This window comes from Panthera uncia, chromosome B4 (genome assembly GCF_023721935.1).
Source record: "Panthera uncia isolate 11264 chromosome B4, Puncia_PCG_1.0, whole genome shotgun sequence".
NCBI classification, from domain to species: Eukaryota; Metazoa; Chordata; class Mammalia; order Carnivora; family Felidae; genus Panthera; species Panthera uncia.
The window spans coordinates 40,524,448-40,548,062 of NC_064809.1; the positions used below are offsets into that span (position 1 = coordinate 40,524,448).

Here is a 23,615-nt window from a genome sequence, read left to right on the forward strand (position 1 = left end):
GCGGAGCTCCGCCCACTGGCGGGCGAGGGGAGTGGGCTGGGGCCGGCTTCCCGGGCGGCGGAGCTTGCGGCCGCGGGGTCTTCCGGGGACCAGGGGAGGGGAGGCCTCATCGCTAACCTGGATTTGGGCTCTGTGGACTGGAAAAGGCTCCCTGCGAGGGTGTGGGGGAGGAGCAGAGGCTCCCCTTCCTCGGGAGGGACGGGGCGGGGGAGGGCGGTGCGGCACGTTCCCTCAGGGGAAGGAAGAGACCGTGGGGCAGATTCCCATGGGGAGGAGGGGCGGGCTCCCTGTGGGCGACTGGGTGGGGCGGATCCTGGGGGGAACATTAAGCAGATTTTTCTACCCGAGCGGCGTTCAGCCCAAGAGGGAGGAAGGGCGGCCGTTCTGCGGGGGAGGCGCTAGGGCCAGTCCCGTCGGGAGGAGGCGCGTTCCAAGCAGGGGCGGGGTCCTCGGAGTGACGTACAGGAGGAGGTGACAGTTCTGCCCCTGTCTAGCTCTGGCTTCGAGAACTCCGGCGGGGCCAAAGAGAATCCAGGTTGGGAGGGCTGGCCGCCAGATGGCGCTCTTCGGCCAGGCTGGAACTACAGCCCTTTGGGAACTGGCGTTGGCGAGGCTCCTGGACCCCTCAGTTACCCTGTGTGAAGGGTAGGTCTGGGCAAAGGTTGTAGTTCTGAAATCGTTTAGTTTAGTGCCAGTCTCTCCCCTTTCTTTTTCTCCGACTGCTGTGTCCTCAAGAGCTCCGAGTCCTGCACTGATCTTTCTTGCCTTTAGGCAGGTAGGTTGGTAGGTCAAGGGTCTAAAGTTTGGGAGAAGAAGGGGTGGAGTGCTCCATTAACCAGGATCACCCAGGGGTGGAGCTGAAATCAGACCCAGAAGACCCAACTCCAAGGCCAAAGACTGAAACTTTGACATACTAAATGTCTTGCATAAAATCTGGCCCCACTGGAGAGAAGGGCCCTCCCCCTGGGTGTCAGGGGAATTTGGACTGTCTAGGGAGGGACTTTAAACCAGACTCTTCCAAACTCTAGCTCTCCCTGGTTCTTTACTCTGGCTGCTAGCCATATTAGTGCTGTGTGGAGGCTGACAACGTGAAACACTTGTTCCCAATATGTACTTCACTAGGGGTGAAGGAGGAGGGGGTTCCTGGTGGCTCAGAAAAAGGTACTGGGAGCAGGGCTTCTCAGTCAGGTTTTTTTGGACTTGATCATTTTTTTTTTAATTTATTTTTTGAGAGAGAGAGAGAGAGAGAGAGAGCGCGAGCAGGGGAGGGGCAGACAGAGAGGGAGACACTGAATCTGAAGCAGGCTCCAGGCTCCCAGCTGTCAGCACAGAGTCTGATGTGGGGCTTGCACTCACAAACCATGAGATCATGACCTGAGCTGAAGTCGGCTGCTTAACCGACTGAGCCACCCAGGTGCCCCTGGACTTGATCATTATTAAAGAGGGAAAAACAATAGTGGAGACAGAGGGGGACAGATAATTTAGAAGCTGGCAGACTGGCAAAACCAAAGAAAGACAAAGACAGCATAAAAGAAAATTTGTTTTTCATTGATATTTCTGGGGAAGAGACTTAGTCACATCTTTGAAGTTTATTCTCTAGATTATTTCTGGACATCCCACTCTGCAACTGCCCCTTTTCCTCTTGCCCCAAAGGCAGTTTGGCATGTGATCAGTTATTCTCTCAGTGAGCATTCTGTGGCCCAGACTTATAAGTGTGGTCCCTCACCTTCCAGCCTCTCCCTTCTCATCCCATTATGTCCAGCTTTCACAGAATTGGATAGGAGATCTGGCCTCCTCTTTTTTTTTCTTTTTCCACTACTTGTTATTGTCTACCTACTGCTTTTTAGGTGTGTAGAAAACTTTCTCTTCTTTCTTCCAAAACAAGAATCTGATGTCCGTCATTTTTACCTTTGTCTGATTTTAAATCAGTGTATTACCTCTCCTAAGAGTATTTACAAATTACAACTTAGCTTCTAACTGTGAGACAAAGCTCCAAACCTGGGCTTTGTCTGAAGTTAAAAAGAAATTATTGAATATGTGGGGATGAAGACGGAAGCGCAAGAGCTCGTTTTCAGAGTCCCCAGAGACATACTTCATAGGCAGCCATCTACCCCAGAAATTGAAGGAATGTAATTTTATAAGTAACCTTTATGTCCCCCACAACCAGAGTTCCTGTCTCCCTTCTCCCTTGCCTTCCCTTCCCTTTCCTGTCCCTCCCTTTCCCTCCCTCTCTTTCTCTTTCCTTCTTCCCTCCCTCACACCTTCCCTCTCTCCCTCTTTTCCTTCCTTCCTTCTTTCTTTCCTTCCTTCCTTCCTTCCTCCCTTCCTTCCTTCCCTCCTTCCCTTTCCTTCCATCTCTGTCCAATGAACTCTGATGAACAGAAATTCTTCAGTCACTGGTCTTCTATATGACAAGATGTAGGAGGGGTGTGGACCCTGCCAGGAGTGAGGCTTAACACAAGGAGGATAGGATTTGGGGAAGGAAGAGAAACAATGTGGTTCTCACATTCCCTGCTCTATCTGATGGAGTCAAAGTCAGGAAGTCCTTGTGAGAGTAGAGCTGGGCCAGAAAAGGAGCCCCCATTGGATTGGGAGGTCATGCATTTGGGGCAATCCCAGGACAGTTGGATATTAAGACAGAATGAGGATGGGGCAATGATGTCCGAGTCAGGGGAGGCTGGATTTCCTGCCTGAGCCAAAGCGAATGGGTGTGATTGAGTGTCGGTGTGTATGTATAGGCACATATGTATTGGGGAAGCAAGAAAAACCCTGAAAATTAGTGCTAAGGTGCCCTAGGTAGAGTAAGCTGTACTGTGAACACCAGGTCAGGGTAAGATTAAAAAGTGACTCAGGAGCATGTTTCTTAAGTCAACTTTTCAGTTTGTTTTCATATCCGTATCCACTCAGCAAATATTTATTAAATGTCTACTATGTGTCAGGGAATATTCCTGGCTCTGGAGATACAGTAGTGAGAGAAAAATAAAGCAAGGTAGACGAGGGATAGAGGAATAGGCAAGTAGCTGGGAAGTGGTGGTTGCTTTTTAGGGTGACTAGGGAAGTTCCCCCTGATGAGATGACATTTAAGCAGAGACCTAACAAGCTCAGGAATAGATGAGGTGAGTGCAGTCTGGGCAGAGGAAATAGTAAGAGCAAAGGCCCCGAGGCAGGAGAATGCTTAATGTGTTCAAGGGACCACAAAGAAGGCAATGTGCCTAGACTGAGGAAGAGCACTATTGGATATGAGAAGATAGGAAGATAGGAAGAGCAGTAGTAAGAGACAAGGTCACAGAGAAAGAAGGAAGCCAGATAATGTGGGATTTTGTAAGACCTACAAAAGGATCACTTTGACTACTGTATGGAGAATAGACTATTGGAAGACAAATCGTCCCTGTTGGGGGACAAATAGTCCCTTTCTGGAGAAACAGACCTATTAGCATGCTGTTGCCATAATCCAGGTGAGATCTGCCGGTACCTTAGAGTAGATCAGAAACAGTGGAGGAGGAGGAGTGGTCAGATTATATATATATGTATATATGTACACATATATACATATATATAATTTTTTTAATATTTATTTATTTTTGTGAAGAGTCAAGAATAACTCCAAAGTTTCTTGACCTGGGTGCCTGAATGAGAAAGAAATGACCATTCTGCTTTCCCCATTGTACTGAGAACATACAAGTACTGGTCTGAGAATATATTGAAATTGTGTCTGGCTGTAAGATTCTGACCATGTGGCTGGCTACACAGGATAACTGATCCAGATAGTCTTACCTTTAGCAGCTGACTACCTTAAAGTAGAAGGAGATGTAGACAACAGAAATAAGGGAATTCCAGGGGTGCCTGGGTGGCTCAGTCAGCTTAGGTCATGATCTCACAGTTCATGAGTTGGAGCCCCGCGTTGGGCTCTGTGCTGACAACTCAGAGCCTGGAGCCTGCTTTGGATTCTGTGTCTCCCTCTCTCTCTGCCCCTCGCCTGCTTACGCTTGGTCTTTCTCTCTCTCTCTCTCTCTCTCTCAAAAAAAAAAATAAAATAAAATAAATAAATATTAAAAAAATAAAAATAAATAAGTGAATTCTATACGCAGTTTGACCACAGGTATTAGTTGTTAGACCATCTTGAGTAGATATGGTAATGTGAATAATCAGCATTAGAATTTGAGGTTTTAAGTCTTAAGAACTTCCTATCTCTAATCTTTTCAAGAAGACATTCTGAAGGAGGCAGAATGCCTTGTGATTAACATAGACATAAGGATTGGAGTTTGTGCTACCTGTGCGGTAGCTCCTGTCAATATTTGCTGAACTCTTACTATGTGCCAGGCATGGTGCTAGGTGCTGGGAATAAAAAAACAAGGAAGACATGGTCTCTGCCCAAGAAGTTTCACAGCTTAGCAAGGGTAGGCAGCATGGATTTGATTATAATCCTGTGATGAAGGCTGCAGGAGAAAAGTGTATATTAAAAGTGCAAAAGTGGTTCAGAAGAAGGAGTCAGTGACCTGGGGACTGGGGTAGGGAATCCAGGAGAGTACTCCAGGCAGGATATGCGATCAGTGCAAAAGTACGCTTGCTCCATTTGGGAAGAACTGTAAGGAGGAAAACATTGAATGAAGCAAAACTTTTGAGGGAACAGTGTTGAGAGATAAGAGTACATAGGTTTAAAGGGACTAGAACTTGAAGGGCCCTGTTTGCTTCTGGACCTCATCCTATAGGTGTGGGGAAGCTATCAAGAGGTTTTATGTAGGGAAATGACAACAGTCCATTTGTATTTTAGGTAGAAAGTCAGTTTGTGCATTTCAGGAAACATTTTTGAGCTTCTCCAATATGCCATAGGGAGGTCAGTGCTGGAGATACAAACATTCTTAGATCATGGTTGAAAACCCTAGTGAATTAAGCTTAAAGTCAACAAGTGTGAGACAGGACTGAGTTTGGAGAGAGGGGAGGCACTTAAGGAATCTTTAGAAAGTGAAATGTGGGAGTCCTGGGGAGCGAAAGAAAAGGTGGTCTTGGATGACTCTGCAGCAGGAATGAACTGGTGAAAGACAGTACCTTTAACTGAACTAGAAAACAAGGGAATTTCACCTGGATCACGTCAGGTTTGAAGAGCTCCAGAGGATCCAAGAATTGATGAACAGAAGGGAAGGAGTCCCAGTGTTAGAGAGAGGGGTTTGAGAGTCATCCATATTTGAGGTCTGTGCTGGCAGTGGGGCTTAAAACCAGGGAAATACATGTGGAATCGCTAAGGGAGGCTGAGTCACAGGCAAGTGTTCGGGCAACACTGTCATTCATTGCCTTCTCCTGGTTACTGAGTCCTCCCTCTGCACAAAATGAGTCTCTAGCTGTCATGCCTGGTAACATTTTCCTGTAGCTTTTTCATTTTTACTTTCTGTCCTCTGCCTCAGCCACATGGTGTGTTAAATTTGTGAAACTGTGGAAACCCTGAGCGGACGTGCACCTACGGTAAAGTATACAACAACAATGGCCCATGTGACTTTCAACACAGCAGCCAGAGTTGCTCTGGACATTCTGTTGATTTCAGTTCAGGTCAGGATCCCGGGGCCCAGGAAGCCTGCTTAAGATTCTCTCTCTCCCCCTCTGCTCCTTTGCCCTGCTTGCATTCGCTCTCAAATTAAAATAAAATAAAATAATAATAATAATAAATTAATTTTTTAAAAATGTAGTTCCTCAGTTGCACTAGCCACATTTCAAGTGTTCAATAACCACACGTGGCTAGTGGCCACTGCATTGGAAAGTGCAGATATAGAACATTTCCATCATCACAGAAAATCTTATTGGACAGAGCCAGAAAGCACCTATAAATGTTCCTTCTGGACTTTTCAGCGGGTCTGTGAAGCCTTTTTGAAAAGAGTGCACATGGAGAGAAATTAAAGGAGGACAGTAGAGGGTCGGGCAGTGGCAAACTATGCTTGGTCTAAAAGTGAAGGAGGTCAGGAAGAGGGCATGGAGAATTAAAGAAGCCAATCAAAAAATCTGGAGGAGATGTAGGATGGTAAAACCAATTCTTTTTGCTGGAGAGAAGGTTCATGGGGAAGTAAGAAAGCCCACAACTTTTGTTTGTGACGATGATAGCATAAAAAGACAGTGACCACCAGGACATCAGTAGTTAGAAAATCCCAAGTCAGAGAGAGAGGCAAGTCAGTGTCCTGGGAGTGGGTTGTGTGTTTCCTGGGCCTGCTCAAAGAAGAAGGTAGAGAAGGCTCAGAGAATGGGTCCGAAATGATGTGTCAGGGCTTGGAATTCAGTGATTTATTGAGCTCTTCCTCTGTGGTGCCTCCAGTCGTGCTAGGTCTAGTGCACAGGGATGGGGGAGACCATCAGTAAGGGTGGAGGAACCAACAGAGGCTGTTTGGAGTTGGGAACAATGTATAAGGATTTGGAAAACCGGGAGAGATCTGGGAGGCATTTTGGAAAAGTGTACTGATAGAGGGGACCATGTGCTGTCTGGTTTGCCTGGTAGAGTGCTGGACACATGTCCCTTTTCAGGTTGCCCTTGAAATCTCCCCATCTGTTCCTTGAGGGCAGGGATCATTTTTCAGCTTTTGTGTCTCCATCACAGAGCGTGGTGGCTGACACCAAGGAAGAGCTCAATAAAAATTTGTTGAAATGCAAGGGTTCAGGCTTCATAAAGGGGGCAAAAAGAAAACTTGGAATTTAAAAAGTTTACCTCTACTTAAAAGTGCATAGAACATGATGATGGATACAACTGGACGGGTAGTGTTCATGATGGATGTGCCTTACTGTTGTGAGGAGGCTTTCTTTTTTTTTCTTTTCTTTTTTAAAATTTTTTAAACATATTTTATTTATTTTTGATAGAGAGAGACAGAGCACAAGTGGGGGAGGGGCAGAGAGAGAAGGAGACCCAGAATCCGAAGCAGTTTCCAGGCTCCGAGCTGTCAGCACAGAGTCTGATGCGGGGCTCAAACTCACAAATTGCGAGATCATGACCTGAGTCGAAGTCGGACGCTCAACCGACTGAGCCACCCAGGCGCCCCTCTTTTCTTTTTTTAAAATGTTTATTTATTTTTGATGGAGAGAGAGAGAGAATGAGAGAGCATGGTGCGCACACATGAGCAGGGGAGAGGCAGGATCTGAAGCCGGCTCTGCGCTGTCAGCACAGAGTTGGACACAGGGCTCGAACCCACGGAACTGTGACATCATGACCTGAGCTGAAATCAAGAGTCAGATGCTTAACCGATTGAGCCACGGGGCGCGCTGTGAAGAGGATTTCTTAAGGAACATTCCTGTAGGCAATGAACTCAAACGTGAGCAAACTTAGGCTGGTTTAGGCATCTCTCTAGGGGTCCCTCTCCTCTCAACTCTCCACTGAATTTTGCAAAGATAAAAAAAAAAAAAAGGAAAAATGAGGAAGAGAAAATGAGTTTTTGTAAGTGGAATGAGAATAAAAAAAGCAGTGAGGAGTGGGGAGGTCCAACTTTCAGGTTTCTGTTGTCCAATGCCTTCACTGATAACTAGCTCTTCCTTAGCACTTAACTTATCAGATAAACAGGCAAGCTGAAAAACCTCAGGAAACTGGAGAGAGGGAAGAATTCACTTAGGAATAAGATAGCAATTGGGACGCCTGGCTGGCTCAGTCGGTGGAGCATGTGACTCTTAATCTTTGGTTTGTAAGTTCGAGTCCCAGGTTGGGTGCAGAGATTACTTAACAAAATAATAATAAAAAATAAAAAGTCTGCCTGGGTCCTTCCCTCACAGAGCTGACACTCTAGTGGGGAAACTGAAGAACCACTTGCCACATTTCAAAAGACTGAGAAGGTAATAATTAGAATTGAACACCTTCCAGACGGTAATGAAGTACATCTCTAGGATGTCAAGCCAGAAGTCCTGGTTTCCAGGGGCTCATGCCTCCCTTATTCTCACCTGGCTTCCCTTTTCCAACCTCCAGAAAATTTGTAAGAAGCACCAGGTTTCCCCATTCAACTAGTGGGAGAAAATCTCAGCTGGACTGGGGAGTAATAGAACCCTATGAATAGGCAAGCCTCTACAAGGTCTCAGAAATAGTTCTCTGGAAAGGACCAAACACAAGCTGGCATCATTTAACACCACTGGCCCCAGAGGCCCAGAGACTAACCCTAAGGGGTATGGGGTTAGGCTTTCAGCTCTCGGCTTACTCCAAATTCATCCTAAGTTTCACTTCTAGCTTCTTTCTCCTGAAGCCAAGACTTCAGGAGACTGGTCTGCTGTCCAACCAGACAGGAAAGCATAAGAGATGCTTCTCCCATGCAGGAAGGGAATTAGATCCAGGCCTTCTGCTTCCTGGATCTTTTTCTTGTGGTCCCTGGGGACCCTAGTGTCCAAACTCTTAGATTCTCAAGGCACTCCCTTGGGCCTTGGGGCAGGATTCCCATTCTCTGCCTCTCCATCTCCCTGGAATTTTCCACTGCAGCTGCCTCCGCTCCCAGACACCCCTCCCTGGGCAAAATTCCCGGCTCCCTCCGCCTCCCCTTCCTAATCACACCTCATTCCCACCCCCAGCCCAGAGGCCCAGCCCACAGTCCGGCCCACTCCCCACACTAACCCCGGTGGTCCCAGTTAGAGAAATGGGAGGCCAGGCCCTCCTACAAGGGTGAGAGGGAGGGTCCCAGGCTCTCTCCAGGGCGGGGAGAAAGGACAGTGGAGGGGCTGGTCCCCTGTGGGGCTGGAGTGGGGGGAGTGGCCCTCCTCAAATCCCCATATAAGGCAGGGCAAGCAGTTAGACTCCTGGATTGGCTGATTCAAATGAGCATTCCACCTGGCAACAGGGTTTCTATTGGCTCTGAGGAAAAATAGGAGGAAGGTGGATGGAGGTTGTTGGTGGCGGTGATTGGAGGGGGGAGGGGAGTGGAGGTGACCGGAGTGGGGGGCGGTTACCAGGGCAACAGGGTAAGAGCCCAGCAGGGTGTCCGAGACGGCAGGCGGGGCTGGGAGGTGGAAAGGGGGATAAGGAAAGGAGGGTGGGAAGGAGAGGAAAGAGACTGACAGGAGGGAGCGAGACTGGGAGACTGGGTGGGGGGTAAAGGAGAGGGGAGAGGGAGAGAAATGAAGCAAGAAGAGTACAGAGATGGAGCGGGTCAGAGATCGCTAAAGACATCAGTGAGTGAGTCAGAGAAACAGATCGAGATAGAGATGGAAAGATCTCCGAGAACGATGATCAGAGTCTGTCCGGCAAGGAAAAACCTGGGTGGGGCTCCAAGATTTTTGAGGAGATGGAGACCGAGAAACTGATAGAAGAGTCAGAAAGAGAAATTGGGAAGTGTGTACACCACGGGCCCAAAAGATGGTATTTTTAAACACTCAGATACCAAATGATGATGATTGATCAGTGTGTCCTTCTTAAGAAAATGAAAATAATAAGACAAATAATGATAATGATAGACAAATATGGGAGTGTACACACACCAAAGATATCTTTTTCCAAACCCTAGCCTTCCACTCCATCCACCTTCCTGACGGTTAACACACCCAGCTCCTGAAATTCCAAGCTTCTCAAAATCATCCAAAGATACCAAGACTGAGGGCCTGGAACTGAGGATGAGTGGTACAGGGCGGGGCTGGAACTCCAGACCTGAACCCCTTGCAAAGGGGGCAAATACAATCCAGAAAGGCTAGGGAAGATGGCAACCGAGGAAAGAGAAAAGGAAAGCGAGGGAAAATGTGGACAATCAAGACCTGGAGAGGAGTTGGAGGGAATCAGCGAAGGATATAAGGCCAGGTGACAGACTCACATGGGACAGGAACAGTGTGGTCTGGGGGGGGGGGGGGGGGGAAGAGATCAGAGATGGAAGGGTAGAAGAGGGAGATGAGAGGTGAAGAGGCAACCGAAGAATGAGAGATGTGAGGTATAAATTGTGATGGAGGGGTCTGGGTACAGATGAATGAACAGGGATGAAGAGAAAAAGAAGGACCAGGCGACCAGACAAGTGAGATGAGATGGGCGAATAAGAGCGGTCCGAGATGGAAGAGAAGGAAGGAGCCTGGAGGGCCTCTGACACCTCTAGATCTCGAGAAAGATCCAGGACGGGAGGAACCCAGTAGGGGTCACAAATGTCAGCCTAGGGAAGGACAGAGAGTGGGCTGCCCTTTTGGCCCTTCCATCTTAAGGCCAGAGAATGGAGATGCAGGACGGGAAGGGAAAGCCAGCGCGATGTGGAAGTAGCTCCGCCACCCTCTTCCTCTTCTTTAAGCTTTTGGTTTCTCAAATACCTGCCCGGCCTTTCCATCTGCTTCTCCCACCCCATCCCTTGGCAAAATCTCAGGATTTCTTGCGGGGAGGCGGGGGGGAGGTTGGGGGAGGGTCAGTAGGATTCTGGCCATCCCTCCAGTCCGCCCCCAAAAGACAGACTCCACTTTCGCAGGCAGTAGGTCGGGATTCGGAGAGGTCCCTCCCCGCAGGAACCCCACCCCTTTCCACCTCCTCGCTCCACTCCTTTTCTCCTCGACCGTCAGTCTCTCCATTTCCCCTCCTGGTCCTGTCCTCCCTCCCGCCTCTCGCGCGCTCCCTCCCCTCGCTTTCATCCTCCTATCCCCACCTCGCCAACCTCCGCTTTCATCCCCCTCCCCTCTCCTCTCCTCCCCGCTCCCGCCAGCCCCACCCCTGGGAAGCCCCTCCCGTCGGGCAGCGCCGCCTTTATAAGCGGGTTCCCTGCCCGGGGGCGGCAGCGGCTGGTCGGCGGCAGCTCTGCTGGTGCGGGGGCGGCGAGCCGAGGACCGAGCGACCGCGGCCGGAGCGCGCCGGCCACCGCCCGCACCGCCCTTCCGCCCGCCCTCCGGACGGCCGCAGCCCTGCGGGTCTCCGCTCCAGACCCACCCCCGCCCCACCCCGCGCGCCTCTGCCGCCTCTTCCAGAGACCCAGCTTGCTGAGCGGCCGCCGCTGCCGCTGTCGCCGCCGCCGCCGCCACCGCGCCAGGTTCCGGCCGCGGCCACCCTCCGCCGTCCAGGGCCCCTCCGTCCCGGCCCCGGGACCCCGGCTCCCCGCCAGCCCCGGCCCCGGCCCCGGCACCATGTCGGAGAAGAGCGTGGAGGCAGCGGCCGAGTTGAGCGCCAAGGTACGGGCGGGGACAGCGGCGGCCCGGACCGCGCGCGATCCCCGGGCTCCGCGCGGTCTTGCGCCCCACGCTAACCCCGACGGCCCCACGCTGCCCTGGCGCCGGGTCCCGGCGGACCCCACTCCGCCCTCCCCCCCGCTCCCCTGCCCGGCGCTGCCTACCCCGCTTCGCGCGGCTCTCGCCAGCGCCCTCTAGCTTCCAGAGCGCCGCGCGCCGCGGCTCCGGCCTCGCCGCTCGGCCCGCGCCCGGCCCCCGCCGCCGTCCCCACCCCTCTCCGGCTCCGGCTCCGGCTCGCGCGCCTCTACCCCGTCCGCTTCCCGTCGGAGCGCGCCCCGGCTCACTTTACCGTGCCCCTCCCCCGCTCCGTCTCTCCGCTCCCCGTTTCCCCGGCTCTCCTTCCAGTCTGACCTCACCTTTCCTCTCCTAAGCGGTTTGAGATCCTCCAGAGTAAACAGGACTCTCCTGGGAGGCTGCCGCTCTCGGGCCCCTCCCCTCGAGGCCCGACCGCCTCTTGCTTCTGTGCTCGGACAGCTATTGCCTGTGTCTGTTTTCTCCTTCTCTCTTTTCCTTCCCTTCCATCTATATCCATTTCTTACCCCACTGGCCTTCAGCTTTCTTTTCTCTCCAGAGCTCCCTCCAGCCTCTCCCCTCACCCTCCCGCCCCCTTCACGCTTAAAGAGTCTTGGATTCCTAAAAATCAGAAGCGGGGCGGGAATAGCCTTCGAGAAAGCTGAAGCTCAGCGTTACATGGCATTGCATTGAGCCGTCCTTGCTCTCATCAGCTCCCTTCCCTGGCCCCATCCCTTTGCCCTTGCCTCTCTTCCAGCCTTCCTCTAATTTCCCTAGGGAACCTGCTGAGTGTCGCTTTGGGAAATTAATTCGGCCAGCGCTTGGGGGCTGGGAGCCCGACTTTGGGGGAGGGGGTAGGGTTGGTTGTTGAGGAGGTCACAGAGGTCTCCTAGAGGCCCCAGAAGTGAAAGAGGGCAACCAGTGGGATTAAAGGCAGTGGCAGAGAGGGGCTATGTGTGAGAGCTGATAAGGTGTGCCGTGTGGCCCTCCGGTGGGCTGTGCGGTGGCATGTGACTTCACTGAGTAGGTGTCTTTGTATGTCTGTAATCCAGCGAGTGTGTGGGACTGCCCGTGTCAGTTACATGTGTGCATGTGGAGACGTAGATGTTCTGGAGCCATGTTGCCGCTTTGTGAGTGCCGAATGGCTTTGCTGTGCTCTCGTGCTGTCTCAAGAGTGTGTGCCAGGATGCCCAAACACCGGGCCATGTGTCTCCGGATCTCGTGGGCGCTCCTCTGTAGCTGTGTGTGTGAATCGGTGTCAGCCTGTGTCAGTGTGTGTGCCTGTGTTGAGTTAATGAGGCCAGGGAGCTGCTTAGCACAAGACCTAGGTCACATACCCTCCTGGAAAAGGGATCATGGAAGGACAGTGACCAGAAGGACAGGACAGGGGAGGAGAGGGCCCGGCCCCTTGGACTTTGGTCTCTGGTAGTCTCCCTCCCTCCCTGACGTTCTCCCTCCCTCCCTCCCTCTCTCTCTTTATCAGGCCAGATGGGAAACTCAGGCCAGGGCAGCACAGACCTGGTGCTGGGGCCCCCAGAGAGAAGCTGACTAGCCCTTGGCTCTCTAGGCCCAGGATGTAGAGGAGAGCCCACCAGGTAGTAGAAATGCCATCCCCACCATGTGGCAAGGAAATGAGGGCAGGGAAGTGGCATGAAGAAACCTAGCTGGAGTGAGAGGGTCCAGTGTTCTGTGTTCCTCTTAAAGGGAAAAGGGAATTGAGTGTCCCTCCAGGTCAACCATTCTGCACCAACCTCTACTCCTATTCCCGATCCTGTTCCAGAAAGGACACACCCTCCCGGGAGAGCCACTCACACAGAAAACTTCCATCCACATGGAATCAGATACACAGAGTTGCACACCAGCACCACATCAGATGGCACAGGGACATCCACAGTTGAACAGTGCCTGCCAAGGGCGGTTGGGGTGGGGGTGGGGGGGTGTGGAAAGAGGACTGGAATCTAAATTGGAAGGGCCAGTGTGATGTCCAGAGAGAAGGGACCCATGCACAACTCCTGTCTGCCACATCAGAATAAGACATCAAAGGTGTGCCTGCTGGGTGGGCTCCTGGGGTGAAGGAGAGAGGGGGGGCAGTGGAGGGAGGGCACTCTAGGCAGGTACCTTCCCCTACTACATTCCCATCCCACCCCAGACCTTGTTTGTCTTTCTCTCCATCTGCGATGTCCGATACCCTCTCCCTTCCATGTTTCCTTTATCATACTTTACCTATGTTCCCCCTGGAAATGGTGACTTCTACCCTTCCACACCACTGCTGGCACCAGGGGCTGGGCTTAGGGAGGAGGAAACTACTCGGAACTGGTTTGGAGTAGGTGTGCATCAGGCTGGGGTGCTCTCCCTATTCCTGTCGTGTTTGGCCAAGTAGGAGGCTGAGGAGTTGGGGGACACACAGACAAACAAAGGCATTCAAGGCTGAGAGGGGAAGCCGGGAGGGATGCCCAGGAGAGAGAATACTCAGGAAAAGGCTCCAGAGGTAGACAAAAGGCAGAGCAGGGCAGGCTGTGGGAGGGGGCAGGCCAGGAAGGCGGAGGGACCTCAAGAGGGGGTGGGGCATCAGGGCTGCCAGCAGATGGAGGGGATTTGCTTTGCTGAGCTGAACTCTTCAGCCCAGGAGGTTTTGGAGAACTTGATGGGGGTCATGAGCAGTTACCTTGGCTGTCCATTCCTCTATCTTCATCACTTTTCTCTCCTCCCTTGAGTCTTGGGGAAGGTGTCTGTTCTCAGCCCCTTTGTGGCCGTAGGGACCCGGGGACCTCTGTTCTGCCTCTGAGCTGTTGTGGCCAACTCCTCCGTTTTTACACTCCTCTAAGCTCACTGCAGAGGGAGAACGGGGCGAGAGGGACCGGCTGCAGCTCATTTGTGGTGAGAGGAAGGTGACCTCTTTCTCTCTTGCAGGACCTGAAGGAGAAGAAAGAGAAGGTGGAGGAGAAGGCAAGCCGGAAAGAGCGAAAGAAAGAAGTGGTGGAGGTGCGCAGGGGTCAGGTGGAGACTCAGATCCCCCCTCCAGTTACCCCGGGGGGGGGGGCGGGGGGCTGGGTCCTGCGTTTGCTTTGGCCCCTCCCATCCTCCGCGCCCCACCCTTTGGGCCCTCAACGCCCCTGCCATTGGTGGTGGTGGAGGCATACCGTCAGCCTGGCCAGCCTGACACTGCTCTCCCTCCTGGTCCCCCGCAGGAGGAGGAGAACGGAGCTGAGGAGGAAGAAGAAGAAACTGCTGAGGACGGAGAGGAGGAGGATGAGGGGGAAGAAGAAGGTGGGGAGGGGCAGGGGAGGCTGGGCTCAAAGGAACAGAGTCAGGGTGGGCTTGAAGACCTGAAGCAGGGCTGAGGGCGACCACAGGGGGTCTGTGCCAGAGCTTCCTGCCCTTCCCCAATGACCCGTTTCTGGCTCCTCAGATGAGGAAGAAGAAGAAGATGACGACGAAGGGCCCGCGCTGAAGAGAGCTGCTGAAGAGGAGGTTTGGGCTGGGTTGTGGGGCCTGAGGGGCTGTCAGGGCTGCAGCAGGGGCTGGGAGCCCTTTGGACTTGGACCTGGATGCCTGTGGTGCCCGGGCGGGGGCTGGAGCAGGGCAGGGACAGGGGGAGGTCCCTCTCCCATTTTGCAGCTACCCCAACTCTCCCTCCACAGGATGAAGCGGATCCCAAGCGGCAGAAGACAGAAAATGGGGCGTCGGCATGAGCCCCCCCGCCAATGGGCTGGGGGTGGGAGGCCCCTCGGGGCCTGGAGGTGGGGGTGGGAACAGACGAGTGCAGCCACTCTTCACCTGGTTCCTTGCTCTGGGCCCTGCACCAGAACTGCCACCCTCTTTGTCCCCAGCCTTCTCATGTCCGCCTCTCCAGACACTGCCCCTTCCATCCTCACTCTGCCATTGTTCCACCTCCCGACCTGCTCCATCTGAGCTCCCCAGCTGGTCCCCAATTGCTCCTCTCCCTGTCTTTGCTCTCCTCTTCCTTTCCCCACCCCTCCTCGGGTAGCCTCTCCTCCCTCACCTCTGCATCCCAGCCTCGTGTCCTGCCCATCCCTACCCTGCCTGATCCCTGAGTCTCCCTCAGATCCCCTTCTCTCAGACAGCGCCAGGCCGGGGTGGGGCCAGGGTTGGGGCCGAGCCCCACAGCTGCCCTCCTCCCCTCCCCTCCCCTCCCCTTTTTGTATAATTTAATAAAGAAACGGTCGCGCTTCTGTTTTTAACCTGTCTCCTGCTTTCCCGGGGCAGAGGGAGGAGGGTGGCTGACGTCAGGTTCTATCAGGACCCTTTTCTTCTGTAAAAAAGCAGCTGCACCCTCCTACCACCCACCACTCAAGAAGACAAGATCAGCACTCCAGGGATGGACAGGGAGCACAGCTTCTCTGAGAGCTAACTTCTGTCCTGGTTTTGAATTCTTGGGGATTCTCCTCCCCAGCAGAACGTACACACTTCCCTGCTAGCCCACACCAGGTCTAGACACTGCTGAGCCCAGTGGAAAGCTACCAGCTCTGTTGTGCTGAACCAGGCAAAGAAGCAGCCTCAGAAACAGGAAGTCCCGCCCCTGAAGTGGGAGAGGGCTGGGAGGCCTGGGTCTCGGCCTCCTAGGACAGGGAGTGAGAGTTGCCTGGCATCAAACGTGCCCTAAACCTGGCACTGACGAGATGAGCCCTTGGGCAGGCCGAGGAGAGAAGTCCAGGGCCTCTTGGGGTTCCCAGGTGTGGTGGGGGCTCTTGGCACCTGCACTCCACCCCTCTGGGCTGGGCTCCTCAGGCTGGGTGGGGTGGAGAGCAAGAGTTCCCCTCTCAGTCAGGGCTTCCTTCCCTAGTTCTGTCTCCGTTTTTCTCGAGTTTGATCTCTGTTGCAGGATTTCTGCATTTCACCACATCACCCTTGCCCTGTCTCACAGTTCAAAGCCTCTGGTTTGGGAGAAGCTGATGAGGACACAGTGGTCTGAGCTGGAGGGGGGTGTGTGCGACTCAACCCCATCATTCTTCAAGAGGACACCCTTAACTCACCCAGCGTCAGGACTACACACCCAGATACACACACCTTTTGGCTCATACTCCCTAACTGACCAGGGCAAATTAATCTTTGAACCTGCCTCAGTTTCTTCATCTGTACAATGGGGAAATATCACATTTCATGAGTTACTGTATGTAAAGTGTCCTATACAGTGCCTGACATATAATGAAAGCTCAATATAATGTAGCTTCCCCCGCCCCCCGGACTTGGGGTTCCCTTCCCCATACCTACCATCTTTTAGGTTCATTGTACTCCCAGGAACCATTGGGCAGGTGGGGAGTCCGGTGTTGTGCTAAGTGAAAGTCTGGGGAGGTTAAGGGAATGAGGGAGGAGATGGCACCAAGGGAAGAGCTTGCTAAGAAAAAAAAGTGTTAATGGTGGGACAGGAGTGGCAGCTTAGAGATGGGCCGGCAGGTAGTTCCAGGCAGAAAAGGCTTTTGGAGAGAACCAGAAGGTCCCTGGGGAAAGGATTCGGAGGGAGGGAGGGAGGGAGGGAGGGAGGAGGAGGGGGAGAAGGGGGGGTGAAGGGTTGGCGGGGACACCCAGGACTGAGGAAATAAACAAGGGGAGCGCCACCACAGAAGTGGAGGGTAATGCTGCTGGGAATCAACCCCCTCAGACTTTCCACTGCGAAGCGAAACTGTGAGCCCTGGGGTGTGTGGGGGGGCAACGGGGAGGGGAAGTGGGGAAGGTGGAGGGAAGGCAGAAGGACAGGGGCGAGGGCCCTAGGAGCAGAACTGCCTCCCAGCTCAAGACAGCCACCTGGCCTCCACTCTGCTCTCTGCCACTGCCTTGCCCCATTGGCTGGGACACCCCCACCCCCACCCCCTCCCCCAACTCCTGCTGCCCAATCTGGCTGACTTGCCTCTGGATTCCAGTCTGGTACATTGGTTCTTGTACCAGGCTTCTGTCCCTGTCCCTCTTCTAGATTCCTTTCTACCTGGTATCTTTGCAGAACCCCTCTTTTGTCCATCTGTCCCTCCCTTCTTTCTGACCTCTTCCCTTTGGGGGGCTCAGCGTGGCCCAGGCCTAAGGGGGAGATGTGGGAGGCTCAGTTCCTGGTTCTGCTGCTTCTGCAGCTGCAGCAGGTGGCTCCAGGTAAGATGGGGCTGACCCTCTGGGAGGGTTGCCCTCCAGACCCATGGGGACGGGGGTGGGGGGTGGTCAGCAGGGGTTTCTGGACCTCACAGATGCCAAGGTCCTTAGCTTCGGTGGATTCTTCTAAGGCCTTGCTCCGGGCAGTCTTTCTGTCCCAAAGCCTCTCCATGGTCTTCCCGTTGGGTGGGGAAGGGGCAGCCCAATGTCTACTTCAGTCCTGTTTCTCCTTCAGGTAGCTGAGGCTCCTCTATTCCTCAGTCTTCTGGCTCATGGCCCCTCACCTTGACCTCTCTTTTCCTACCCAGTGGAGGCTCCAGGGTCTGAGACAGAGGTCTCTGTGGTGTGGGCCCAGGAGGGGGCTCCTGCCCAGCTCCCCTGCAGCCCCACAATCCCCCTCCAGGATGTCAGCCTTCTGAGAACAGCAGGGGTCACTTGGCACCATCTACCAGACAGGTATGCACCCCGAACTTGGGCAACAGAACCCCCAAATCCAACAGCAATGGCACCCAGACTCATAACCCAAGGCCGAAGCCAGCCTCCAGTCTCCTGCCCTGAGCTGTCGATCCCCCAGAACCCAGTGGCTCGGTCTCCCCCGCTGCCTTTCCTTGGAAGACTGCTCCCCTCACACCTGCATCCCTTCTATGCCCGCCTCTCCAAGCGTGGATGGCGCTGGCCCCACCCGAGGGGGGACGAGGATGGGGACGGTCAGCGGTCAAGAGATCTTTTGGGTGGGTTTCCTCATCCTCGAAGTGGGGCTGGGCTGCATCTCGCCCCGGGCTTCTTCCCCCTCGAATTTCTCAGTCCCGTCCCTCTCTCCCGTCCAGTGGTCCGCCAGCTCCCGCGCCCAGCCTGCGCCCCGCGGCGCCCTCCGCCCAGGGCCCGGGGCCGCGCCGCTACGTGGTGCTGATGCAGGCTCCCGGCGGCCTGCGCAGCGGGAGGCCGCCCCTGCAGCCCCGCGTGCAGCTGGAAGAGCGCGGCCTCCAGCGCGGGGACTTCTCACTGTGGCTGCGCCCGGCCCGACGCGCCGACGCCGGCGAGTACCGCGCTGCGGTGCACCTCCGAGACCGCTCCCTCGCCTGCCGCCTCCGTCTGCGCGTGGGCCAGGCCTCCAGTAGGTGGGGGCAGGCCGTGGGGAGGGGGGCTGGAGCAGGGCGCCGCGTTCCCCGCCGCCCCGGAGGCAGGAAGGGCTGGGGCAGGGGCTGTGTTTCTAAGAATGCGCCCTGGGCAGGGCGGGAGAGGCCCCCCCTCCCCCCCCCCCCCCCCCCCCCCCCCCCCCCCCCCCCCCCCCCCCCCCCGCCTCCAGGAGGGTAGCGGAAGGGGGTGGGGGGGCAGAGTGGAAGGTGCCCCCAGAGAAGCACGTGTGTGGGGGAGGGGAGGACCCTAGGGAGAGATTGTTATCACCCCTGGAACTCCCCTCCCCCACCCACCCTGGGAGTGCCAGGGTGGAGGAGGGGAGGCACCCCTGGGTTGCGGGGGGCGGGGGGCGGGGGGGGGGAGAGTGTTGGGCTAGAGTGACTCATTTCAGACTTCTGTAGCTCAGGGGGTGGGCTTGGTGGATATCCTCGGGCAAGGCCTGGTGAAAGGGGAGGGTAGACCCAGCCCAGTAAACTGGAGGCACTGGAGGCAGGGGTGGGGGGAAGTAGGCAGAAGATTCCTGAGCATCCATTCTAAGCGCCTCCATGTGCCAGGCACTGGACTGGGGCGGCGCGGGGCGGGGGGCGGGTGGCTGGAGGAGAGCTGGAGTGGAAAAGACAAAGAAGTCTACAGCTTGGGGCCTGTTTCCAGCCTAGTTGGCCTGCTGCGTTTGGAAGGTGTTTCTGGTGGAGCTAATCACACCTTCTTTATCCTTGAACAGTGACTGCCAGCCCCCCAGGGTCTCTCCGGATCTCTGACTGGGTCATCTTGAACTGCTCCTTCAGCCGCCCTGACCTGCCAGCCTCTGTGCACTGGTTCCGAGGCAGAGTCCCTGTCCAGGAGTCCCCCCATCACCACTTAGCTGGAAGCCTCCTCTTCCTGCCCCAAGTGAGCCCCTTGGACTCTGGGCCGTGGGGCTGCCTCCTCACCTACAGAGATGGCTTCAATGTCTCCATTACATACAACCTCACTGTTCTGGGTAACTCCTCCAGTCTGACTTCATACTTGACCACAACCCCTTCCTGCCCCCCTGACACCTCCCCCTGACTTATGGGTCCCCAAACCAGGTCTCCGGCAGCTGGTGCCCACTGTGATTGCCTGGGCCTCACTGTCCAACTCCCTCGTATCTCGCATTGCAGCCTTTTCACCGCCTTCCCCTCTTCTGGCTTTTCCTTGTGGCCTCACTGGCCAGCCTTTGGTCTCCCCCCTGGCCCAGCCCACATGGGGGTTTCAGAGCATCCTCAGCTCATCCACATTATCTGCTCCCTTGCACCCTTCAGAGCCTGACCACCTCTTCTGCCTCCCTTACCTACAGCTCCAGGGCTCCAGCCCCTCTGTGCCTCCTGTCAACTTTGGCTTCTCTTTTTTCCCAGGTCTGGAGCCCTCAGTGCCTCTGACTGTGTATGCTGGAGCAGGTTCCAGGGTGGAGCTGCCCTGCCACCTGCCTCCCGGTTTGGGGACCCTGTCTTCTCTCACTGCCAAGTGGGCCCCTCCTGGTGGAGGCCCCGACCTCCTGGTGGCTGGAGACAATGGCAACTTTACCCTTCCACTGGAGGCTGTGAGCCAGGCCCAGGCTGGGACCTACACCTGCCACGTCCATCTGCAGGGGCAGCAGCTCAGTGTCACTGTCATCTTGGCAGTCATCACAGGTCAGCCCCAGGTGGGAAAGGAGTAGGTCCCATCCCAGGGGAGCTGGGACAGGGAGGGAAGGCTGGCTGGGCAGAGACTGGGCAAATCCTCTTCAGGATGCCAGGCCACTGGGCACAAGTCGCAGAGGCTGCCCTTGTGGCCTCCTCTTTTCTCGCCCCCACATAAGGAACCACCGAAACAGAAAGTCTCCCCTGAGTCACTAGATGAACATTCCACCCTGCTCTGAATGGGGGGCGGGGGGGCAGGGTCTGAGAAGTTACAAGGACAGGTGGCAAAAGCTTGAATTGTTCAGAAGAGGTGGAATATAGCTCTGGAATCCTTGTCTACTTTGGGACCAGGGCTTGGGTTAAAGTTGCAGGAAGTGGCCTGGATTTGGGAGGAGTTAATCAATCAGTCCCTTGGTCAGCAAATATTTACTGAGCAAGGGCTTTTTTTTTTTTTTTAAGACAGTATAAAACAAACACAGGAAGAAAAAAAAACCCCTCAAAACTCAGAAGTATGTGTTGATTGATTGGTAACTATGAGCCACAGCAGCTTGGCTGTGTCCTGCCGTGCTCACCTGTGGCCCCTAAATAGTGGTACCGAATAGTAGGTGCTTAATAAAGTACATTGGTTGAGTGAATAAATGAATATGTTAACAGTCCTACATTTCCTGAGGGTCAGTGCTGAATTTCCACCTGTTCCAGGATACCTAGATATGGTACCCACACCTCAGGCTCACTCTGAACCCCATCTTTTCCTCACACTGAGCCCTCTTGCTGACTTAGCCTTTCTGTCAGTAACTCCCCCCCCACCCCACCCCCCCGCCCCAATCCCACTTGCCCTGACACTTAGCCTCCCACTTCCTCCACATCCAGTCAGTTGACAAAGCCTCCCAATTCTTTCCATCCAAGGTTGTCTGCATCTTCTTCTTCTTTTGTTTTAAGTTTATTTATAGTTATTTAGAGAGAGGGATGGGGAAGAGCACAGAGAGAGAGACTCCCAAGCAGCCCCCACAATGTAAGTGCAGAGCCCGACGCGGGGCTCGAACCCATGAACCATGAGATCATGACCTGAGCTGAAATCAAGAGTCAGACGCTTAACCGACTGAGCCACCCAACTGCCCCTGTCTCAGGTCTTCTTGAGCGTCAGCTGTTTTGTGTTAGTGTTCCATGCTATCTCATGACAGCTCACTGGGAGAGACTGTTACTCCTGTTTTACAGAGAAAGAATTTCTCAAATCACACAGCTGGGAAGTACCAGCCTCGGGGTCTAAGGTCAGGTGTGTCTGTCACCAAGTCTTCAGGTGCCTGTACACCATGCTCAACTCAAGACCCTTCACCATTGGTGTCTTCTTACCCATGCTATCTCTCACTGTATAGCTTTGAGATGCTGTCTGTAGATCAGCCATCTGTGGGTCAGTTCACTGTTCTCCGAACGTTCGGAAAGGGGGGTAGAGTTCATTCAGGGGCACCTCAAGGCAGGGGACACTGATGTGAGCCAAGTCATGGAAACAAGAAAAGTGGAAGGTGTATGGTGGGGGGGGGGGCAACATACCTGACTGATATTGGGGTTCCTGAACATTTGGGTAGAAAGTAATGTAAAAGAATCCAAAATAGTATTTGCTATGTGATCCTTCTGGGCCAGTTTGAGTTTGAACTGTCCCCTGAAGGCACTAGAGAGCCTGGAAAGCTTTGAGGCAGCAAGCAGAGTGATCTGCCCAGAGCTTTGTCTTGATAAGATTAATTTGGCCATGACCCTGATCTCCTCCCCTCAACCTCACCCAATCAGAGCCCAGGTGAGTGCAGGGCAATTGAGACTTGGGAGTTGACTCTGTGGTTTCAAGTGAGGGGGTCGGGCCCCCAAAGGTCTCTTCCCTCTGATTTTTTCAGTGACTCCCAAGTCCTCTGGGTTACCTGGCAACCCGAGAAAACTGCTTTGTGAGGTGACTCCAGCATCCGGACAAGAGCGTTTTGTGTGGAGCCCCCTGGATAAGCCGTCTTGGGGAAGTTCCCCAGGACCCTGGCTGGAGTTGCAGCAGGCCAGACTCGTTTCTCAGCCCTGGCAGTGCCACGTGTACCAGGGGGAGAGGCTTCTCGGGACAGCGGTATCCTTCGCTGAGCCGTCTGGCCCAGGTCTGAGACCCCACAGCGCCACAGCACCAGCTCCAGACCAACCATCTTGATCCCGCTTTCCAGACCCCTCCCCTGCCCCATCCCAGCTCTTTTCTTTCTAACCTCCAGCTCTTGTCCAGGCCTGAACTCACTTCTGCTATTAATTAGCTAACAATCCTGCATAAGTCCCTACACTCTGGGTCTCACTGTCTCATTGGCATCTGTAACATATGAGGGTGTGGCAAGATATCCTTTCAACTATGACCCTATGCCTAATGCTGTACTCCTGTAGGTGCCCAACACTCTGGGAGGGCCTCAGGTCCCCTGAAGACAGGCCAGCTCCCTCTGTTTCTCATCCTTGGTATCCTGTTTCTGCTCCTTTTGATGACTGGAGCCTTTGGCTTTCACTTTTGGAGAAGACAGGTGAGCCAGGGACCTCTCCCTGCCTCTCCCCACCCCCGGCCCCCTGCCCTGGCAACTGGCTTCCCCTCCCTTTAGTTTTCTGAGTGTTGTCTGGCACCCTCTCCTCAGGGAAGATGACCAAGGTGGACTCCTGATCTTGCCTGCAGAGCCCCTTCTTCATAAGCCTCTCCAAGGACCCCTTGCGCCCAAACGACCCAAGAGAGGCTTGAAGGGACTGAGAAAAGGCCTGGGACCAGATGGGGAACACAGGGGACTGGGAAAGAATAGAGAGACTCAGTATTCTCCATATTCCCTTCATCTTTCTCCCCACCCACCCTCCATGTCTTCCCATAGTGGCGTCCAAGAAGATTCTCTGCCTTGGAGCATGAGATTCACCCACCTCAGACCCAGAGCAAGATAGGGGAGCTGGAGCCAGAACCGGAACTGGAACCGGAGCCCGAGCCGGAGCCCGAGCCGGAGCCCGAGCAGCTCTGACCTGGAGCTGAGGCAGCCAGATCTTCACAACTCAGTCTAAATAAACTCCCTGTCAGCAGCAATCCTGAGTCTGGCTTCTTCTTGTCCAGTGAAGGTTCTAGTCTCTGCCCAGCCTCTGGGGGCTCCCTTCTCCCACCTCAGCCTTCCGACCTACTTTCCCCAGCCAATCTCTCTTATCTTCCTCTTTTCTGTTTCTGGTCTCTTCGTGATTCTTTCTGCCTTGGTCTTTCTCTTGCTCTCTTTCTCTCCTGGATAGTTGTTTCTCTGATGCTCCAGAAGCCCTCACCCCTTACCTCGGCAGCTCTCTTCTGTGTCCTTCGCTATTACGTTGGCTGCCCTGGTTTCCTTCGTATTTTTGTTCCCCTGGCCCACCCCACCTCACTCTTGGCTCCATTTCACATTGTCCTTGGCCTTCTTGCTGCAGGGCACGGGTGCACACGCACACACACATGCACACACGGGGGAGCCCTGCCATGTCACGTCCTCCAGGGGATCAGGTCTTGCAACCTTTCTGGACAGCTGGCAGTGTGGATCCTGCTTGCCTCCACCCCACCCCCATGTTCCTTGGCTCTGGGCAACCTGTCTGGTCCCAGGCATGAGAACACACTGCCAC

General features: G+C 54.3%; 2 protein-coding genes across 2 annotated transcripts; both read left to right on the forward strand.

Annotated features, from left to right (window-relative positions):
- Nucleotides 1–9,221: 9,221 nt before the first annotated feature.
- Nucleotides 9,222–15,332, forward strand: PTMS (parathymosin). Its single transcript, XM_049626653.1, has 6 exons — nucleotides 9,222–9,272; nucleotides 10,378–11,061; nucleotides 14,041–14,112; nucleotides 14,319–14,397; nucleotides 14,540–14,601; nucleotides 14,772–15,332. The coding sequence occupies exons 1-6, from the start codon at nucleotides 9,222–9,224 to the stop codon at nucleotides 14,820–14,822; spliced, it is 999 nt and encodes a 332-aa protein (XP_049482610.1). The 3' UTR covers nucleotides 14,823–15,332.
- A 1,451-nt stretch (nucleotides 15,333–16,783) lies between these two features.
- On the forward strand, nucleotides 16,784–23,064 carry LAG3 (lymphocyte activating 3). Its single transcript, XM_049625004.1, has 8 exons — nucleotides 16,784–17,229; nucleotides 17,535–17,682; nucleotides 18,054–18,340; nucleotides 19,085–19,342; nucleotides 19,737–20,012; nucleotides 21,884–22,126; nucleotides 22,398–22,528; nucleotides 22,862–23,064. Exons 1-8 carry the CDS (start codon nucleotides 17,172–17,174, stop codon nucleotides 23,000–23,002), a joined length of 1,542 nt encoding a protein of 513 aa, XP_049480961.1. The 5' UTR covers nucleotides 16,784–17,171; the 3' UTR covers nucleotides 23,003–23,064.
- The last annotated feature ends 551 nt before the right edge of the window (nucleotides 23,065–23,615 follow it).

Bases quoted from the DNA above. Each gene is read 5' to 3' on its own strand.
- PTMS (XM_049626653.1), top strand. From the start codon at position 9,222: ATGGAGACCGAGAAACTGATAGAAGAGTCAGAAAGAGAAATTGGGAAG. The intron at 14,398-14,539 runs GTGGGGAGGGGC...CTGGCTCCTCAG, and splicing joins GGATGAGGGGGAAGAAGAAG to ATGAGGAAGAAGAAGAAGAT. The intron at 14,602-14,771 runs GTTTGGGCTGGG...CTCCCTCCACAG, and splicing joins AGAGAGCTGCTGAAGAGGAG to GATGAAGCGGATCCCAAGCG.
- LAG3 (XM_049625004.1), top strand. From the start codon at position 17,172: ATGTGGGAGGCTCAGTTCCTGGTTCTGCTGCTTCTGCAGCTGCAGCAG. The intron at 17,230-17,534 runs GTAAGATGGGGC...TTTCCTACCCAG, and splicing joins GCTGCAGCAGGTGGCTCCAG to TGGAGGCTCCAGGGTCTGAG. The intron at 22,529-22,861 runs GTGAGCCAGGGA...GTCTTCCCATAG, and splicing joins TTCACTTTTGGAGAAGACAG to TGGCGTCCAAGAAGATTCTC.